At 41.0% G+C, this 19891-nt stretch overlaps 1 protein-coding gene across 1 annotated transcript in view; it reads left to right on the plus strand.

Annotated features, from left to right (window-relative positions):
• Positions 1 to 19891, plus strand: part of LOC122084299 (UDP-glucose:glycoprotein glucosyltransferase) — a 95549-nt gene that overhangs the window by 25126 nt on the left and 50532 nt on the right. The window contains exons 6-12 of the mRNA XM_042652429.1: positions 9088 to 9190; positions 9305 to 9417; positions 9549 to 9664; positions 14716 to 14773; positions 18141 to 18290; positions 18425 to 18523; positions 18624 to 18773. Coding sequence (XP_042508363.1) covers positions 9088 to 9190; positions 9305 to 9417; positions 9549 to 9664; positions 14716 to 14773; positions 18141 to 18290; positions 18425 to 18523; positions 18624 to 18773 — 789 coding nt within the window. The remainder of the gene's footprint in view (positions 1 to 9087; positions 9191 to 9304; positions 9418 to 9548; positions 9665 to 14715; positions 14774 to 18140; positions 18291 to 18424; positions 18524 to 18623; positions 18774 to 19891) is intronic.

Consider the following 19891-nt stretch of genomic DNA (forward strand, 5'->3'; position numbering starts at 1 on the left):
GGAAATCCTGTATACAGCAGGTATACAGAGTGGGGGCATCTTGTTTATGGTAGTATTAACACAGCTTTTTTTGTTTTTTGTTTTTTGTTTTTTTTTTTTTTCCTTTTTTTTGTTTTTTTTCTCGGCTAATAAATATCACAGCAGGTGTACAGAGTGGGATCTTGTTATTGTAGTATAACTTTTTTTTTTTTTTGGTTTAATAATTGTAAAAACAATGCAAGTTGGTTTTTCTGAGCTGCTCGACTATAAAACATTTCAGCCATGTGGCAGCCAGGATGTGGCCTAAATTTTGTGGACGGGTCAACCCAAGATCCGTTGGTCACATGTTTTCAGCCAAATGAAATTAGCCAAGAAATTGAAATAAAGCTTTTAAATCCAGGACTATGGGAGGTGCATGCCAATACAAGGATCGCCGAAAGCTACAAGGATGCATGGACATACATGAAATGTTATTTGATTGACTTTGAGTTTGAAATTTGACATGTAGCCTATCCAGACCATTCCATTGTTTTCAACTGTTAGAATTGCCACATCATGCCGCTGCCATCTCCCCCCCCTCCGAGTTACCTCTTGTCCAGCCTCCTTCCTCCTCCCCTCCTTCCTCTCCTCTTGCTCCTCCTCCTCCTTCCTAGGTTAACTCCTAGGCCTCCATTGTTGTCCTTCTCCCCTCCTCATGTCGGCCTCCCGCTGGTTTTTATCCCTCATGCCATTATCGATGACAAAATGGTTGGGTTTTGTCCCTCGGGTCTTCTTAAGCCAGATATCTCCAAGTGGAAGCTTTGTATCGTTGGCCACTTCATGTGTAGGAGGCCACCATTTGGTATTGTCCAAGCCTCTCTTTCGAAGCAATGGCGGCCCCAGGGCTAGATGCAGTCCTTTATGCTCTCTAATGGAATCTTCGTCTTTAATTTCTCGCTCGAAGCTGACATGATCCGAGCCCTTGAAGATGGTCCTTGGCGTGTTGGGTAAGGCGATCCTCCTTAAGAAATGGGACCCTTTCTCAAATCTCTTCATAGTTGATTTCAAGTCGGCCCCCATTTGGATCACCCTCCCCAATTTACCTTTGCATTACTGGGGCGAAAAAGGGCTGAGTATAGTCGGGTCTATCATCGGAAATCCGCTATTCTCTGATCGTAGAACGAAGCTTATGGACAGAATCGGTTTTGCTAAAATCTGTGTTGATGTTCCTGCTGATGAGCCGCCGCCCCTCTGCAATCACTATTGTTGAGGAAAATGGGTTCTCCTTTGTCCAACCAGTGATTTACAACTAGCTTCCGCCCCACTGCACCTTTTGCAAGTCTTTTAGACACCATACTAGAGCATTTGCTCCTACATCGGCCAATCCTTTGAATACCTTTGTGAAGGAAACTACAATTAAAGTTTCCGTCCCTGTCATCTCTTGTCGCCGGAAATATAGAAAAAAGATTCGTCGCCGAAGAAGCCGCAGTTGTATGACCCTCCCTGGCACCCCTGATGTTGATAAGAGCCTGTCTTCCTCCAGTCAGCCGCTTCTGGACCCAGTGGTCATTCCTCTTGAGACCTTAGGTCCGAATAGGTTCTCAGCTCTCTACTCGCTGGATATATCCTTTTCTGACAATGACGAGGAATCTAACTGCGAAGACGCTTCCTCTTCGTCCCTTGGGTCCAGATCTGGCTCTTTTGACGCTGAGCGTGACATTACCCTACCAACTGTCATCGATGCCTTGTTCGACGATTCCTCTGCTGGTGTTTGTGCCTCTGTTGACGATCCTCACGTATCTTCTACCTCTGTGGCCCCCTCTCCTCTTGGTCCTCCAGCCTCTGATCCTAATCCCTCCTTGTCCTCCTTTTATCCTCAAAACCCTCTCATGTGTCACCCCACTGTTAACTCTTGTCCCAACTTAACTCTGGTTGGGCCAAATTTCCAACACTCCTTGGCCCTTCTAGCCTCCTCTTCTGGCACCCCTCTTTTTGGGCCTTGGCCCACTCAGTTAGCCCCAACTCCTCTTATCCAGCCCAACACATTACCACGATCTCTCCTCCTACCTTTGCCCAACATTCTGGCTTGTCTACGTCAGTCCATCTTCCTTCCTCAGCCCATGAACCGATCCATTCCCCTTTGGCCCATTTTGACTTACAATCCCTTGATCCTCTAACCCAACCTCCTTCCGCCCTGGAACCTGACTCGATACATGCTTCCCCTTCACCCGTTTGTATCCTTCGACCTCTTGCCCCTCCGTTTTGCTTGACGATTCAGTTGGATGTTGCCATCTGCAACCTGCAACCTGCCTGGCAGTACGCCCCTCTCGTTGCCACCATGGATTCTGCCACAAACCTACGAGCTCCTCTCGCTTTAGCGACTGACCTGAGAATACCCATCGTCTCCGATGTACGAGCTCCCACCGCTTCTGATCAAGCCCCCGCCAGTGACAACTTCGCCTCTACCTCAATTGTAGATGCTTTTGCGCCTAGCCGTATGCCTCTGCGAGCTCCTCTCGCCCTCCATTTTGATGACCACGCTGCCGTAGCCCAAGCTGCCGCCATCAACATGGATCTTCCTCTGTATCCTTATTGCCCCAGTACTGACGCTGCCCCTTATGGCTTCGGGCCTCCCCGCCTTTTGATGATGGATGTATTGGTGCTGTCACTCCCTCTTCAAGCAGTCTCCACTGCCATAAGGCCCTTGCTGATGACCTCCACCTTGATGTTGTTGTTGTTTCGTCACACCATTTGGCTTCATGAGCCCCTCTTGCCACTGCTGCTGAACCCTTTACGCTTATTACTTGACTTGACCCCTCTCCCCTAGCTCCTCCAACCACCTCTGACAGCTTGGCCCATATGCCTATTCTCACCTCCCCAGCCTAGAACCATAAAGCCCCCCTTGATTCCCACCAAATCCAGACACCCTCCAGAAAACCGAAGCCTTCCACTACCTCAACGACCAGTCCTCCCATGCCACCTCAAGTCAGACTATCAATCAGATGTCTATCTTTGCCAACCATCTCCTATTCAGGAATACCACCGCCGCAAAAGAAATACTACTGGGGGCCAACGACGATCCTCCAATAGCTCCTCGGAGCTTTTGAACCCATCTCCCTCTCCCTCCAAATGACCCCTTGGTCTATTTGGAATGTCCGAGGCTTGAACTCCTTGACTAAGCATATCTCCATCTGATCCCTCATCATGCTTCCCTCTGTTGCCTTTTAGAAACTAGAGTTTTTGCGCCCAATGCTTCTTGCATTGGCTCCTCCATTGCTCCAAATTGGTCATACCTTGCTAATTATGGCAGCTGCCCTAATGGTCGAATTTGGATCCTCTGGGACCCTCTCCTTCTCAATATCACCTCCCTTGGTACCTCCTCCCAGCATATCCATCTCTCCATCTCAAACCTTTCGGGGACCATTAGATGTTTCCTCCCTATTGTGTGTGCCCTTAATCGGGCATTTGAGAGGCTCCCCTTGTGGAATGACCTCCGTTCCATTTCCCCGTCAGTTGACTCCTCTCCTTGGGTCTCGTGGGAGACTTCAATGTTGTCAGATTTGGGCATGAGAAAGTTGGAGGAGAACCAATTGACCTCCACTCTATGGAGGCCTTCAATGACTATCTTGTGAACATTGGCATGAATGACCTCCGTTGGTCCGGTTCCAAATTAACCTGGAATAACCGGAGTGGCACGGATTGCGTGGCACGTAAGCTTGACAGAGTTCTTGTCAATGGGGCTTGGCTTGACACCTACCCCTCCTCCCACTCCTCTTTCGACCTTTGAAGCGTTTCTGACCACTGCCCCATCTCTCTCCTGGTTCATCCCTCTTACCTTCTTCGGTCCCAAGCCCTTCAAATTCTTCGACATGTAGTCCCTCCACCAGGATTTCCTCCCACTTGTGCGTGATGCTGGGAGCATCCCAATCCATGCTTTCTCCTCCCACTCATCTCCTTTTCCAATAAGCTTAGAAATGTTAAGACAACCCTTAGACTTTGGAACTCTCAGTGCTTTTGCAACATCTCGGATACAACTACCTCCTGTAAGTCTAGGCTGGAAGCTATCTAGACCAGCCTTCAGCTCGATCCTTTTAACTCTTCCCTTTCTGTTGAAGAGAAGTCCCTCTCCGCTGAGCTCTCCTCTTACCCAGGAAGAAAGTTTCCTCAAGCAGAAATCCCGAATCACGTGGCTGGAGCTCGGAGACTCCAATAGCGCCTTCTTACACCGGTTTGTCAAAGCTTGGACCAATGTCAACTCCATTTCCTTCCTTTCTTCCAGAAATGGTTCCTTGCTTCGCACCCCCGGAAGATATTAAATCTGAGGCCTCCTTATTCTCCAAGCGCTTTAACCCCCTCTCCGCCCCCCCTCCTTCCCACCCCTCTCTGATCAATAAATTCATTCTTAGTCATCTCTTTCCCTCCCTCCAGTCCATTTCTTCTGATGATGAGATCACCTCTGTCGTCTTTTCCCACAAGGCAAATAAAGCCCTTGGGCCTGATGGGTTCAACATGGGCTTCTTCACCTCTTGCTGGCATATCATTAAGGATGACCTCATCCGGGCAATTAGGAGCTTCTTTTTCAATCCAAGCCAAATCATGGGTGTTAACCACACTTTTGCCTCATTCCCAAATCCGAAGGGGCATCCTCCATATAAGATTTCAGACCCATCTCCCTCTGTAACTTGATTTACAAGTTCGTTGCCAAAATCATCTCCATTCGTGTTTAGAAGGTCATTGACTTCCTTGTTAGTCAAAACCAGTCTGCATTCATCTCTGGGAGAAGCATCGTTGACAATATTATCTTATGCCACCAAATTGTTCGTCGTTTTGAGCGTAAATCCCATAGTTCAGCGGCCCTCCTCAAAATTGATATCCATAAGGATTTTGACTCCATCCGCTAGGACTTCCTTTGCCATTCTCTCCTCTAAATGTCCTTCCCTCCATATTTTGTCCGTTGGATCTATGCCTGCATCTCCACTCCCCAGTTCTCTGTTCTTGTCAACGGTAGCCTGGCTAGGTTCTTCCACTCATCAGTGGGAATCCATCAAGGCTGCCCCCTCTAGCCCTACCTCTTCTTCTGCCTTGGCCTGGAAGTTCTTTATAGATCAATTCAATCTTCCACTGACCTTCACCTTATCTCCTCCATCCCCAAATGCAAATCTATCTCCCTCACCCATCTTGCTTTTGCGGATGATCTCATGATCTTTTCGAAAGCCGATCGCACCTGTCTCCTCCATCATGTCCTCTCTTCGCCTCTTTACCTCCGGGATCTCTGAGACCATGAAAGCCCTCCTTCACATCACGGGTTTCTCCCTTGACTCTCTCTCTGTCAAATACCTGGGCCTTCCTCTCATTCTGGCCAGGCTTTCGGCCCATCACTGCACCCCAATTATAGACCTCCTGCACAAGCGGCTCCAACTCTAGAAGAGCAAGTTGCTATCTTATGCGGGTCGTCTAGAGCTCTCCAGATCTGTTCTCCAATCCATGTACCTCTATTGGTCTAGAATCTTTGTCCTCCCTCCCCCAACCATCAAAGCCATTGAGTCCCTCGTTAGTTCTTTTCTTTGGAAAGGAACCGACTCCACCAGGTTCCTCCACCCCTCTAGCTGGAGTTCTGTTGGCCTCCCCAAAGCTGAGTGAGGTCTAGGCCTCAGGTGCATTAAAGACATGAACGAAGTGGGCATCCTCAAGCTGATATGGAGGTTTGCTTCTAAGCAGAATAGCATCTGGGTCTTATGGCTTTACTCCTATCCCCTCAAATCCAACTCCATTTGGTCCACGGCCTCTCGTCTGGGCTCGTCTTGGGTCTGGAGAGGTATCCTCCACCGTATACCCTTGGCTCTAGAGGCTATCTCCTATTCCATTGGAAATGGAGCCTCTACTTCTCTTTGGCTAAATCCCTGGCACCCCTCTGGAGTCCTTCTTCTTCTCAGTCCTAGAACTGTATACTCTTCGGGGGTTGGATAGAATGGCTTCTGTCTCTTCTGTCCTCCGAATTGATGGATGGGCCGCCTCCCCTCTCTTTAGCTCTCTAAGCAGCATCTGGATCTCCCTCCCTACCCTTCCCTCCGGCCATATGGAGAGGGATGATTCCATTCTTTGGAACCCTTCTACTAAGAGGTTCAACTTCTCCTCTGCCTAGAACTTCGTGAGGACTAAGGTTAACCTGCCCTTTGGATCAAAGGCCATATCCCTTGCCACAGTTTTACAGCCTGGAGGGTTCTCACCAAATGCCTTCCCACGCAGTCTTTCCTCCTTCACAGCCACATTCAAGTCACCCCCCGCCTGTTGCCTTTGCTGGAGAGGAACTGAGGATGTGGATCATCTTTTTTTCTCCTGCTCCTTCTCCTCCTCCATTTGGAAGAAAGTCCTTTCTTGTTGTTGGCCCGATAGTAGAAGAGTTCTCCCTCTTAGTAGGGAATGACTCTGGATTGACATGACCTTTCACGGCCCCACCATTTGTGATACCGTCGGCAAGCTCGCTTTTTGTGCCACCATCAACCACCTTTGGATAGAGAGAAATCTTCGTAGATGGATGTCCTGCTCCCGCTCCTTTGACGGGATTTGGAAGGCCATCTCCTTCGAAGTCTCCACCAAAATTTCTACCTTTTAGCCCCGCATGGTCCCAAACTCCCCTTGGAACAGACACATTGTTCAAACCTGGAATCTCCCATCTTCTATTCTCCCCCCTCCCCTTGAGGGATCGTATCCATTAGTGGTGGTCTTCTTTTTTTGTCAGGGCTAGTCCCTTTGGCGGGCCATGTACCTCCCCCCCCTTTTTCCTCTTGAATATTATTTGCTTCGTGGATTAATCTAATTTTTATTCATCCAAAAAAAAAATAAAAAAAAAATAAAAAGAATTGCCACATCACATTTTCACATGGCACAGATGAGGTGTGATGTCAAGAGTTTGATTTAAGGATGAGTTACATGAAGAAGCTTTTTCCAGAAGAAAAACTTAGTTTGCTCATCAAATTTTTATTTTGGACCAATGACTAACAATTCTTTTTTGCTTATAAAGAAAATTTATTCAATTGCAAAGCTATAGAAACAAACTATCTTACAGGACAAGAGGGCCTAGACCTTGACTAGTAACGGCCAGTTTTTCCTTCAAATCATCATTTACTGCTCTGTGTAACATTGTCTATGTAGACAATGAGGATAAACCACTTGGTTGTTTTTCCTTGTAGGGTTATTTGGAGGACCAAAATTCCACTTAAACACAGGGGCATTATGATGGGAAATTAAACCCAAAAGGTGCTTGCTTCTGATTTGTCCCAGAAAATAAGGCTGTCCATCTCTTTCTCCTCATGATTGATGTGTAAGGGGAAGGCGAAATTGAGCTCATATTTCTTTGTGTTTTTTGCTTTTCCGAACCGGTCTGGTTACATTTTATGCTATATCAGATGTGAATCTTCCTTCCATCAATATGTGAATAATTTGGTATTGCAAGGGGTGCCTAAAGTTCTTTGCAAAGGGGTCTTGATAGCTGCATTCTTGTGTTTGTGGAAGGAAAGATTGGGAGATTGTTTCAAAATCAAATCATTGAAGCCGACATGGTATTTGAGAAACTCAAAGTAAGGGTCACAAATTGGGCAGTGGTGGCAAAGCTCTAAAGATGACCTGGCTGGTCTGTTGTTTAGAGATTGGAGCCCATCGATTTTCTCAGGGTAGTGGTTGATAGGCTGGTTCATTGGTAGATTGGTAGTCTCCACTTCTGGTCTTGGAGGTATAATAAGAAAAGGGGATGGTTGAGTAGTTGGGGTTCTTTCAGGACTGATTGGAGAAGATGAGTGAATACTGATGGCATTGAAGAGTTGAATGTAGCTCTTGATGAGGAAAGGATGCTCTCATGCAAGTATGCAACTGTAGAGGTAATTCAGCCAAAATATTATTTGATGGATGTGAATCTCAGCTGAAGGACCTAGGTGCTACTCTTCTTATATTGGATCCATTTGGCCATCGGATTCTCAAATACAAGTTCTTTTCCAATGGAGAGCTAATGAGGTGGTTGACGGTTTGGCAAAACATTGGCTTTCTATTATGTTTTGGAGATTTAATACCGTTGCGATTTGGCATTTTCCTTTAGATGTAGGGCTTTGAGTTTTGTGTGGACTCAGGTCTTCTGCATTTCGGTTCTGTAGTTGTTGTATGACACTGACTAGCTTGTAAATGTTTTTTTTTTTTAAATTTAATTTATCAGCCCACCACACTCCCCCCCCCCCCCCCCCAAAAAAAAAAAAAAAAAAAAAAAAAAAAAAAAAAAAAAAAAAAAAGAAAAGAAAGAAAAGAAAAAAAAAATACGTACACAACACAATATACTATATATATTTTTTTTTTTTAAATTTAGTATTGTTAAAGCTTGTATCAAACTGAGGAGGGGGTCTGGGTAATCCTACATTTATGTTTGATGAATAAAGCTTTGTTGGTTCAATGGAACTAATGGAGGTTTAGATGAATTGTTATCACCTTTAGGAAGAGAATATTTTCTGTAAATATGGTGCGGCCATTTGTAGATTGAACTCTGAGAAGGGCATCTTTTTTTCCTTCTGGCTTGATGTTACCGTCCTCCAAGAGCTGCTGATGTTTGGCGATTGATTCTCTTCTCTATTTGTTGGGCTCTTTGGAATGAAAGAATTTGAAGGAATCTTCCTGGATAAGAGAAGAATTATATTTGGGTTATGCCTTTATGTTGGTCGGCAATGTTGCTAATTGGGCATCAGCTTTAAAAGAATTTTTAGGCATCAACATGGAAGAGTATGGTAATAAGGTATTCTTTGGTAGAGATTTGATTGTGGATAACGATATAGATATACTTGTATGCTTTATGGTTCATTTTTTGTATTAATCCGCACATTGTTCTGGACATGTTAATCAAAACACTTTATCTTATACATATCACATCCTTCAGTTCTGCCACTGTTGTATTCTATGGTTTGGGACAGTCATAATGGTACTTAGGTTAATCGTGACTCTATATTATGGAGATCATGCTCTATACACAATCTAGTTAATATTGTGAATCCATGAGTCTATGGTAATTGGTATTCCTTTGAAGTAGTAGAAATTCATTTTTCACTGTTGAGTACTTGAGTTTATGGTGATCTGTTTATCTTTGTGCGAGTGCAGGAACGTAAACCTGAGCTGACCACCGAAATAATGGCTTTTAGGGATTTTATGCTGTCGTCGACCATGTTGGAATCTGATACTCTAGATATTTGGGAATTAAAGGGTAATGAACATAATTGTTTGCTACAGTAGTGTTATGTTGTGTATATGATATCACCTTTTTCCTTCTGTATGCTTTGGTTGGTGCTTGGCTGGTAACTGAATCGTATTTTGACAGATTTAGGACATCAAACTGCACAAAGGATAGTTCATGCATCTGACCCTTTGCAGTCAATGCTGGAAATCAGTCAAAATTTTCCAAGTTTTGTTTCTTCTTTATCTCGCATGAAGGTAAGATATTAGTAACACCCAACATCTCTGGGAGAGCAGAAAATACCATTCATTTACATTTAGGCACTGCGGTAATGGTCACTGATAAACTGCTGTATTCAAGTAATTTCTGCTTATGTAAATTTTTGCAGCTCAACAATTCCATTAAAGATGAAATAATTACAAATCAGCGAATGATCCCAGCTGGCAAATCCTTAATGGCTCTGAATGGTGCTTTAATCAATATCGAAGATATTGACCTTTATCTGTAATGCTTTTCTCCCCATCTGGCTTTCTTACAACTCATTTTTCTGTTGATTGCTTTTCTGGTCGTTTGGTACCATGCTTTGTTGGGTATATGAACTTTCTTTGCTTGTTACACCCAATTATGTACTTGTTAGTTGGTGCTGCTGTATCTTCTATTATATTAGAATTCATGGAAGACAATTTTCTAGTTAAATGAAATTTATTGACCAAATTCATGAGGAGAAAAAGAAAAAAAAAAGAAAAAAAAGAGGGGGGGTGGAGGTGGGGACTGGGGAGAGAAATTACATCCAGGGTTCGCAACGTTTTAGGGAAACTATGATTTGGGTCCTTCACATTTGTCACACTGTTAGAAATAAATCTAGATGGAGAAAATTTGTGTGTGTGGGAATCTTCTTTTCTTCTAATTTATATCAATAAAATTTTCTGTTGTTGCTTATAAAATAAAATGAAAGAAATTAGTTAGTGTGAGAATTGTTTTCCACCCCATCCATGTAGGAAACTTCTATCCTTTTCTATTTCCTTCCCCCACCCCCCTTTTTCTACCTGTGGGTATATCCCATGTGGCTGTCAGGATCTGATTGTTAGTCCATTGCAGTGACCCGTCAGTTAAGCAGAACACTTTTTTTTTGGGGTGGGGGTGGTATAAATATGCGCAATTATGATTTGGCATGGGTTTTGGAGGAACTTTCTGATGATGGAACAGGTCAGACTGTCAGAGCATATGGATGGCTGGATTATAGCTGTGATTTTAATGGAGGAACCATTAAAAAGATTCCCATTTCTAAGTAGAAACTTTATGAATGTGTTTTTAGAGTTTTTTGTAAGATTTTGGGTGAGTTGAGAACTAAAGAAGAGGTGGAATAGGGTACCTCTCCTTCCCCTTGATAGTTTTGAGTGTGCATGCACTTGGATGTAAATTTGGTGGTACTTACTTTTGTAATGGTTGGTTATGGTTTACCTGTTTGGGGCATAGAGTTAGGACATTTGTTTCTAACAATAACTAGAAAACTTGCATTTTTCATTTTAAATCAATTACACAACATATAGACTCTTCTTTCATCAACGCTGTCACCCCAGTGAACGTTCAAAATTTTGGTTGAAATAATGAAATTTTGTCAAAATTTATCGGTTTTGAGCTGGCTCGAAAAGAAACCATATGTGAATCTCAAAGAATTCATTGACTGAAATTTTGTTTGAAATGCCGAAATGTCCAAAAAGTTGAGGTTGCTTTGGTGAAATGTTATAAAGAGGTATATAAATACCTAATTTCCCACGAACTGTAGAGATTTCGATTGAAATTTTGACCGTGACCTATGTTCAATAGAAATCTTTGGGAAGTACTGAATATTCAGGATATTCGGTTGTTTTGGACAAAAAGCTTCAGTCTTTGGCTGTGGCATTGTGGAGTGGTAAAACACATTTGGATGGAAAGCAAACTTCGTTGATGGACCTTCAACTCTCGATCTTTTGATATGATCCGGAAAACTATCTATTTAGCTTCAAATTTTTGATGTTAGTTCCCAGCTAGCCTTGATCTCCCCCACCCTGGACGCACTGAGGGATTCCCCAAGGAATAGGTTCATTTTTGCTTGTTGCCCCTCTAGCCCTCCGTTTAGGCTGCTAGTTGCTTTTTCTTTATTTAGTTTGTTTTTTTCCCTTTGGGTCCTTGTATATTCTCTCCCTCTTTCGATTGGTAATGAATTTATTATTATTCACCCCCACCAAAAAAAAAAAAAACAAAAAAAAAAAAAACTTTGATCATTTGCTGGATTTGAGTTAACAATTATATAAGATTTAAATTTGAAGGTAACCCTTCTTCCTCTAAATTAATTTTTGCAAACATAGGGTAAATATGTATTGTTTGACCTTCAAATTTTTTATTTTTATCTTTTAAATATTTAGGCACCATAGTCTGATCAAGGACTTTACAGAGTTGGATTTAATTTCTGTTATACATATTTTAATTGCTTTTTCTGCCAGGGAAACCTGTTGCACTTCCCAGGAGTCGAACACTCAACATCCCTGCTCTGATACCAAACAATAGATCTATTACTAGGGTAAGGATAAGAGGAATGACAATAGTTAGCAAACAAACATGGTTCACACTGAAATACATGGGAAATAGAAATAGAAGAAAACAAGTATGGCAACTGTTTTTTTGGAACACTAAAAAGGGGTGGCCTAAGCATTGATGCCAAAACAAAATTAACAATACTGTTATCACTACGCTCACACGCATAAGATTGAGTAGTAGTCAAAAAAGATGTTTTGGGTTTAAGCCCTTTCTCCTCATGTCCATTGCCAATAATCCTCTTCGTCACCAAATTCTGAAAAAGACAATGAGATGTGACACTATAATTCAAGATTTGTTTTAAGTGAATCACTGATAAGAGATTAAGAGGTTAGTCGCAAAGCTAGGAACATGAAGAAAACGGGTAGGGAAATAGAAGAGGTAACATGAGCATTACCCTTACTAGAAATAGAAGGAAGGTAACCATTTGCAATTCTAAGCTTATCCCTACCAGAGCAAACAAAATATAAATCATAACACTAAGACATACTAGTCATGTGATCAATGGCTCTAGAGTCAATGCCCCAAGAAGAGGCAGTGAAAGGAGCTGATGTAGAGACCTACAAGGCTGAAGCCGAAGAATTTGGTTGTGTTGTTGTGGAAGAAGAGCTACCCAACTGTGACATAACATGTCCAAAGTCTGTAAGATCTTTTTGTGTGTGGGAACTATGGTTTGTTTGTAGTCCAAAGGGATGCCCCATAGGCTCAGTTTCAGCCATCATTGTGTGTGCACTAGCTCTCTTGCCACCATGCATACTAGTAGGTGACTAGGTGCAAGTCTTGGCCTCTTGGGGGAATGCCCATGAAGCACTCAACACCCCTCTCTAGCATGCATTTCCCACATGGTCATAGCTGAGTCTATCTATGTCATCCCCATGGTGTGGCCCTTGGCCTCTTCCTCCACTGTGGCAATCTCTATAGGAGCTAGAGGAAAGAGCATATCTCTCAAGTGACGCTATAGTTTCCATGGCTACTTTTTGTTTCTCCTCACTTTGCAAGTAGTACATACTTCATTTAAAGATGGAAGAGGTGATCGGCTCAAAATTTGGACTCAAATTGGTTCATATTCTAGGTTCAGCCTGCCAAGGAGATTTAAAATACGTTCCTTGTCAAGTGTGTTATATACCTTTGCTTTGTCCTTGGGGTTGGACAGTTAGAGATCCATATAGTGGTAATATTCCACCTAGGGACCAATAATTGTGTTATAATACTTGTCTCTCTTTCTCATTGTGATGACCTTTAGGAGGAGATGGTAGACCTTAGCTGAGTCACCCACTTGGTCAAGACTCTTAGAGATGCTATCCCAAATAGTCTCCTCTCATAAGCCTTCTACCAATCTTAGCTTTCATAGAAAAAATAGCCAAGTCATAGCGGTTGAGTTTTCGGTCTCCCACTCTTCGGAAGTGCAACTGGTTTCCCTGACACTTCTTCCCCTCAGCTGCCACATGACAGCGGGTTTGGCTGACAGATAGCACTTGCCAAGGGTGTGTTGATATACGTTTAGACTGCCCTTCCTTAACAGTTCGAGCTTTTAGGTGAAACGATAGAGAACAGTGTTTACTAGTACTAAATTATGTATTTATGTGTAGAATAGGTTATATAAGAAAGGATACAATAGGCTACAATGTACTCTAGCAATTCACCATTTTTTGGTGGTTTTTTGTTTTGATCTTTCTTTGTTTCAGCAACCTAGTGCACGAGGCTCTTGCAATTGCAGGGTCTGGGAGGGGCAGATGTATACAGGCTCTTTATATTTTGGTTTTTAATCTAATTGGTTGGAATATGTGTAATCATACTTAAATAGGTTTGCCCTGAAGTTTTAGGGCAAAATTCAGCTGTTTGACCGCTAAAGTGGGAATTTTGTTTTTTTGGGATGAAATATACAAAATTTTTTACGACAAATTTTTTTTTTTTTGGATGAATAAAAAATTCATTACCAAGCAGAGGAAAGAATATACAGGGGGGGAGGGAACACAGCCCCAAAGCCTTACCCAAGGGGAAGGCCGACCATTTCTTTTTCAACCTTGGTTAAAATTGAAATTTCGAACCTTGACCCCAATTAGCCATTTCACTTAAAATCTTTAGGAAACATACTACTTCTAGTCAGACTTTCCTAGTCTTTTTATTTAATGCATAAGAAAATGGAAATTTAGCTAATATTTGAAGGATTAGATAAAAATTTTTTTTTTTTTTGGATGAATAAATTAATTCATAACCAAGGAGAGAAGAATATACAATGGGAGAGAAAAAGAGGGGGGGCGGGGGAGAGGGCTAAAGCCAAAGCAAAAGATTAAATAAAATTCATATCCCTCTGAATTCTAAAATCCAGCTAAATTTAGAAAATATAGAGGTTTTGTTCTCATCAACCTCCAATTGGATATCCTAAAGTGTTCACAATTAAAATTCCTTAAGATCCACTTATATCAGATATTGTTTGCAATTATTCATTCTTCTTCCTCATTTTGGGATTCTGAATTTAGAAAGAGTTGGGTAGTACACATGGAGGTTATCTAATGCCTATGATAAGACTGATCTTTTCCCAGTTGATGTATGATTCCTCTTCTGAACCTTTGGATGCTTCTCATACTTCTATAGTGCTGGGTCGCAAAAAGCCTCTGACATTGGGCTGCTACCTAAAATAAGGTCGTTACATTGTCGTTCATTCCCTGTGCTGTAAGGAAAGAATGCTTTGTGGTAGTAACCTCCCCTGAGATAGCTTTCCACATGAAAACAAGCTATTATTCTATGAAGATCTGGTTTTGTATGTTGGGGTGTTGCTTGACTTAGAGGCAAATGTTTTCTTAAAGTTTTCAGAATGGTTGTTTGATGCCATTTCTAACTTTATTGTTTGACATATAACTGCAGGCATAATTCTCATTATTTTGTCAATTCTCGGTTTGTTGTGTCGTCAATAGTTGTAATGAAGTACCTTGTGCTCAGCATTTTCACTACTTTTCAATATATATATTTTTTTTTGGTAGGTTAATGGATTTGGTTCATCAAGAACTGTCACTGGCTGATCAATTTTCGAAGTTGAAGGTGAATACTTCTATTTTCTGTTTCTCAAGCTAGTTGAAATTGGACTCTTGACTCTTCGTATGTATGAGCGGAGTAGAGAGGAATCTCTACATGGGTACCTTTGGGCATCTTCAGCTGCTTCGTTGCTAACCTTACTCTCAACTCATGGTAATTTTAACCCAAAAGCATTACACTGATGGAACGATCCCCTAATAAGTTTCGGTTAATATCTTGGCAGTTTAAATATACACAGTGAACCAAATAAGGGAGCTTGGCTGTAGATTTGGGATATGATCAGCATAGTTGTCATGGCGACTAGGCGACCCAAGATGTTGGAGGGCTGAGCAACCTAGGAATGCAGTGTATCGACTATATATAATATAGCAATGATAATTTTATATAATTATGCTTATATGCAACATAAAAGCCATATCAAGACAATATGATGTAATTATGCTAGTAATGTCCTAATATGATAAAACCAACATTTAAGAAACAAAGCATAGGATATGATTATTTATTATGATATAAGTATATTCATGAAAAAATAAAACAAGAAACACAAATCCAACGTAAATGGTTGAGATGTTCTCCATGACGCCTTGGACCCAAGAAAGAGCCTTGCCGCCTAGGCAACCTCTTGACATCTATGATGACCAGTCAACCTGGTCCCTATCTATCTGTTGGTTTGAGTGGCAAATGAGCCTTCCATGGTGCCTCCAGTATACCAGCTGAAATCCAAGGGGAAGAAGTTCTTCAGGTGAGCCAAATAGTTGAGATGTTTCTTGAAATTTGACATGCAAGGAGTGCCGTAGGTATTTGACAGTCGGATGACAGAACAGCCCTTAACGTGGAAGAATTCTAAGGGGAAAAGTTCAATTCATTTTCATGGAGAGCTTAAGGTTGGTATGCACCATGAAAATTTGACATTTGGGTGATTCAGTATTGGGGAACAATGACCCTTCATGGAGGAGAAGTCTAGGCTGTCCTGAGACCTAAAAATGTACAGAGTCATAATGTATGATAGGTTCTTGGTCCCATAAATAGAATATGACTTCAAATCACACCTGTCCAATCAAGAGATGGTTTTTTGTCAAGTCAAGAGCATGGGAAGATGTTAGGCACCCAGCTCATCTAGTGAAAATGTCTCTCCGAAATTACTTGATATCTGTATGCTAAAAGATTATTGGATAATTGAAAAGATATGCATGGATTAGGGTTCACAACAATAATGGCTCTGAATAGAGTTGAGTGCATGGCAGAATCTATATAACACCGACTCCATTTAGTTTGGATAAGGCTAAGCTAGTTGAGTTGTATATTTTTATTGGATTATTCAAAGGAAGCGAAACGATCAGTAAATATTTAAACCATCATGGAAAGAAAATATGAACTGAGAACTATAAAAATTCATACTAATCCCTAAAGGAAACAAATAATATTAATAATTGTACAAAAGAGGAGAAATATCAATAGAACTTAGTGCAAAACTAACAGCTAAAATTACCAAGCTAGTCGAAGCCCTCTGCTCCCATCCCTTGTACATTTGATGGTATAGGGGTGATCCTTTTTGACTTGGTCTAGGCAGGATTCTTTGACTCGTAATGGATATTTCAAAATCCATAAGGGCGATGAAAGATGCCACCCAACCCTCACCGTAATCTCTTGTTATTCCCTGGATTTTTGGATCAGTACTAGTCCCAATTGAAGCTATTATTGCATCAAAGGATATGTTAGGTGCATCTCGAACAAGATGATCCAATTCCCCGGCTTTGACGAGTTATTCAATCATTCCTTATTCAATTCTTATCTGCCTGAGTGAATGGGTTCATTCCGTATTCTGTTATGGTTCGCATTTCTCTTGAGAGGTTTCCTCTTGGCACCAAGACGCTCCACCTATAGAAAATGAGAACTTACAAGGTCCTAAAAAAGGTTGACCGAATGCTTATGTGCTTTACTTGCTCGCATCATCAATGGGGCCGATCTAACGATCTACATGGGTCACCATTCGGATGAGGTAGTGATGCAGATTTATCACCAAAATGGGCTTGTTTTCTTAGGAATAAGTCTATGGTTGGGTTGTATGCATGTTGGGCCTTTGGTCCAAGGGTTTTTTAATGTAATAGGCTCAGGTAGATATAGAGCATACCTTATGGCTGCCTCAGTTTACTCAACCCGTTGTAGATGAAATAAAAGATATTGTGGAAGACAAGCTTGTTGTCACATAGAAGGGAGGTGGTTACCATACCTTACGGCTGCCTCAGTTTATTTTATTTCCCTTTTGTTATTTCCTTCTTCATTGTTGAGTTTCTGCAACTGGTAAGTTTTTATGCATAAGTTCCTGTACATACTATAATTCTGAAAACCGCAGTTCTTACTTATTACTTCTGTCTTCTAAATTTTGGCTTCATATTATTCATTTGGATTCTATCCTGAATCCATCTATGGTCTTAAATTTTGAATCTGGTCGCCGATCATCAGTTTCCTATTGCTGATAGGGTTGCTGGTTTTCTCCGATTTGTTCCTGGGTATCCAGTTTCCATTAGGAGTTCTTGTTTTGCATTATATCTCAGACTATTGTTCAGCTTCTATTCTACATTCTGTACTGTTCATGCTTAATCTGAGCCTTTTTTTGCTGATTTTAAAATCATCCCAGTTACTGATATCGATTCCTGGTTTAAGATGTTCTGTCTGAGACTCTGAGGTAGGAATTTTCTGTAACTTTGAGTCAAACCATTGGATTGACTTCAGGTTCTGGCATTCTGTTCTTTTACCTGAATAAAGTACTTGACCAGTTTTTGGACCATACCTAAGCCACTGATTTCATGTTATCTTAATTTTCTTAGAATCTGGTTCTTTATCTTCTTCACTGCAGTTCTGGTTCCATTTGAGTTTCTGAACCTAGTCACTTAGGTCACTAGAAACCCATCAACTCTCTTACCATATCCCCTACAGATAGCATCCGATCTCTTAATGTCATTCCTTTGTCTCCACGTCTACATTGGTGTTTAGGGGGTCTTGCATTCAAACATTGTCAGTGTCTGGTGAGACTCATCATACGTTTCCTTGTGACATTCTAAATTTATTCTTTTCATGTTTTGTGTCAGCCCTGGTCTTATTTACAGATTTAGAACCAGATAATCAGCTTTCCTCTTGCTGGAATTGTTGATTAGTCTGAACCTGAACAAATATATACTAACTTTGTTAATTTATTTGGGCGCGAAAACTTATGCAATCCATTTGTCCATCACTAGTAAACTGCTGGGCAGTGAGCTATGCCATTGAATATTATATTATTTGATTTTCTCCTATGTAATATGTATTTATGCAACAAGTTTGTACGTTAGTGTTGAGGCATTTAACTAAGAAACCCTTTGAATCTATGCAGATTCCTCCAAGCACTATTAGAAAGCTGCTCGCTACTGTACCTCCTGAATCAAATACATTCCGTGTTGATTTTCGATCTGCCCATGTTCATTACCTTAACAACTTGGAGGAGGATGAAATATACAAGAGATGGCGGAGCAATTTAAATGATGTAGGTCCTTTTCCGTGCCAAAACTACATGATTTTTGTTATACACATACGAGATGGTTTATTCACACTTTTTAAAAAAAAAAAAAAATTAAGATTGCATATTAGCTTAACATGATTCTGTTTTTCTGTTTGAAGCTTTTGATGCCGGCATTTCCTGGACAGCTTCGTTATATCCGCAAAAATTTGTTCCATGCTGTTTATGTACTCGATCCTGCTTCAATTTGTGGCCTTGAGGCAAGTTCATATTTCAACCCATTTGGTATCTATGGTGAAAATTGGTTATTATTATTTTTTTTCCAGAATGACAAGATTTTCTTTTTCTGCTGTATTGCAGTCAATCGACATGATTATATCTATGTATGAAAATTACTTTCCAGTACGATTTGGAGTAATACTTTATTCATCAAAGTTTATCAAGACGATTGAAGAGCATGCTGGTGAAGAAGCAGAGATTGCTCACACAGAAGAGGATATATCCAATTTGGTAATTTGATTTGTACTTGTCATTTGTTGTTGTCGTATCATTTTTCTTTTCTGTGATTTAGTTTGTGTACAAGTATCATTATTGTTGGAGTCTTGGTTTTTGTTCATCAGTAGCTGATGACTGGCAAGGGTGTTCTCTTTTAAATTTTTTTAGCAACACTTATAGTAAATCTTGTGATGCATGAGGAATGTACACAGTGAGAGAAGGGACAGGCTCCTCAGAAGAAAAGAAAACAGGAATGGAGAGGGAAGAGATGACATACAAACACTACCACTAACCTCCAAACATTGCAGTTGTCCCCACAACCATAAAAATAACAAAAAAGGACCTTCTTTGAAAAGAAAGTAGGATTTTGTTCTCATCAATAGAATGCGATTTTGTTCTCAGTAAGTGATGTTTCATGGTTGAGGAAAGTGTTATAGATTGCTAATCGTCTTGTAATCCGTTGTAATCTACATGACTTTAAAATTACTTGTATTCTTTTTGGTACTCAATTTGTTGATGTAGGATGGCATTAGATCCTTAACTTAGTTGGGGGGAAGGATCCTTTCTTTGAAACGAAAGAAGGATTGGTAATTAGCATATAATTACAGCCTTTAGAGATCAGTATTGGCATAAAACTGTGAGGAGAAAGGAGATAAATATTAGAAGAGAAAATGTGATTGTAAGGGAGAAAATGAATTACTGAACAATAACATCGACAGAAAAACTAAAACAGCCACAAAAGCATAATACTTCTTTATTGAGGGTTGATTTTTGTAAGGGGGGTAAAGTAATGTTTATTGTGAATTTTGTATTGAGAAAGACATTTCAGGGTTCTGTAAAGAATCGGTTACCTCTGTACAATTTCACACACATTTATAAATGATACAATTGAGGATCGATAGCAAAGGGGTGAAAATTGAGGGGAGAGAGATCCCACAAAGTGACTTTCATACATCTGAGCTCTACCTTAAACAACGAGGGTGAGATTGATGATGATGTTTCCCACAGAATTAAAGTAAGATGGATGAAGTGGAGAAGGGCGTCTGGAGTGTTATGTGATCGACCTTTTTTTTTTGGATGAATAAATAATTTCATTACCAAAAGCGGAGAGAAAAAAGGGGGGGGGGGAAAGT

Source organism: Macadamia integrifolia, chromosome 7, assembly GCF_013358625.1.
Source record: "Macadamia integrifolia cultivar HAES 741 chromosome 7, SCU_Mint_v3, whole genome shotgun sequence".
NCBI lineage: Eukaryota > Viridiplantae > Streptophyta > Magnoliopsida > Proteales > Proteaceae > Macadamia > Macadamia integrifolia.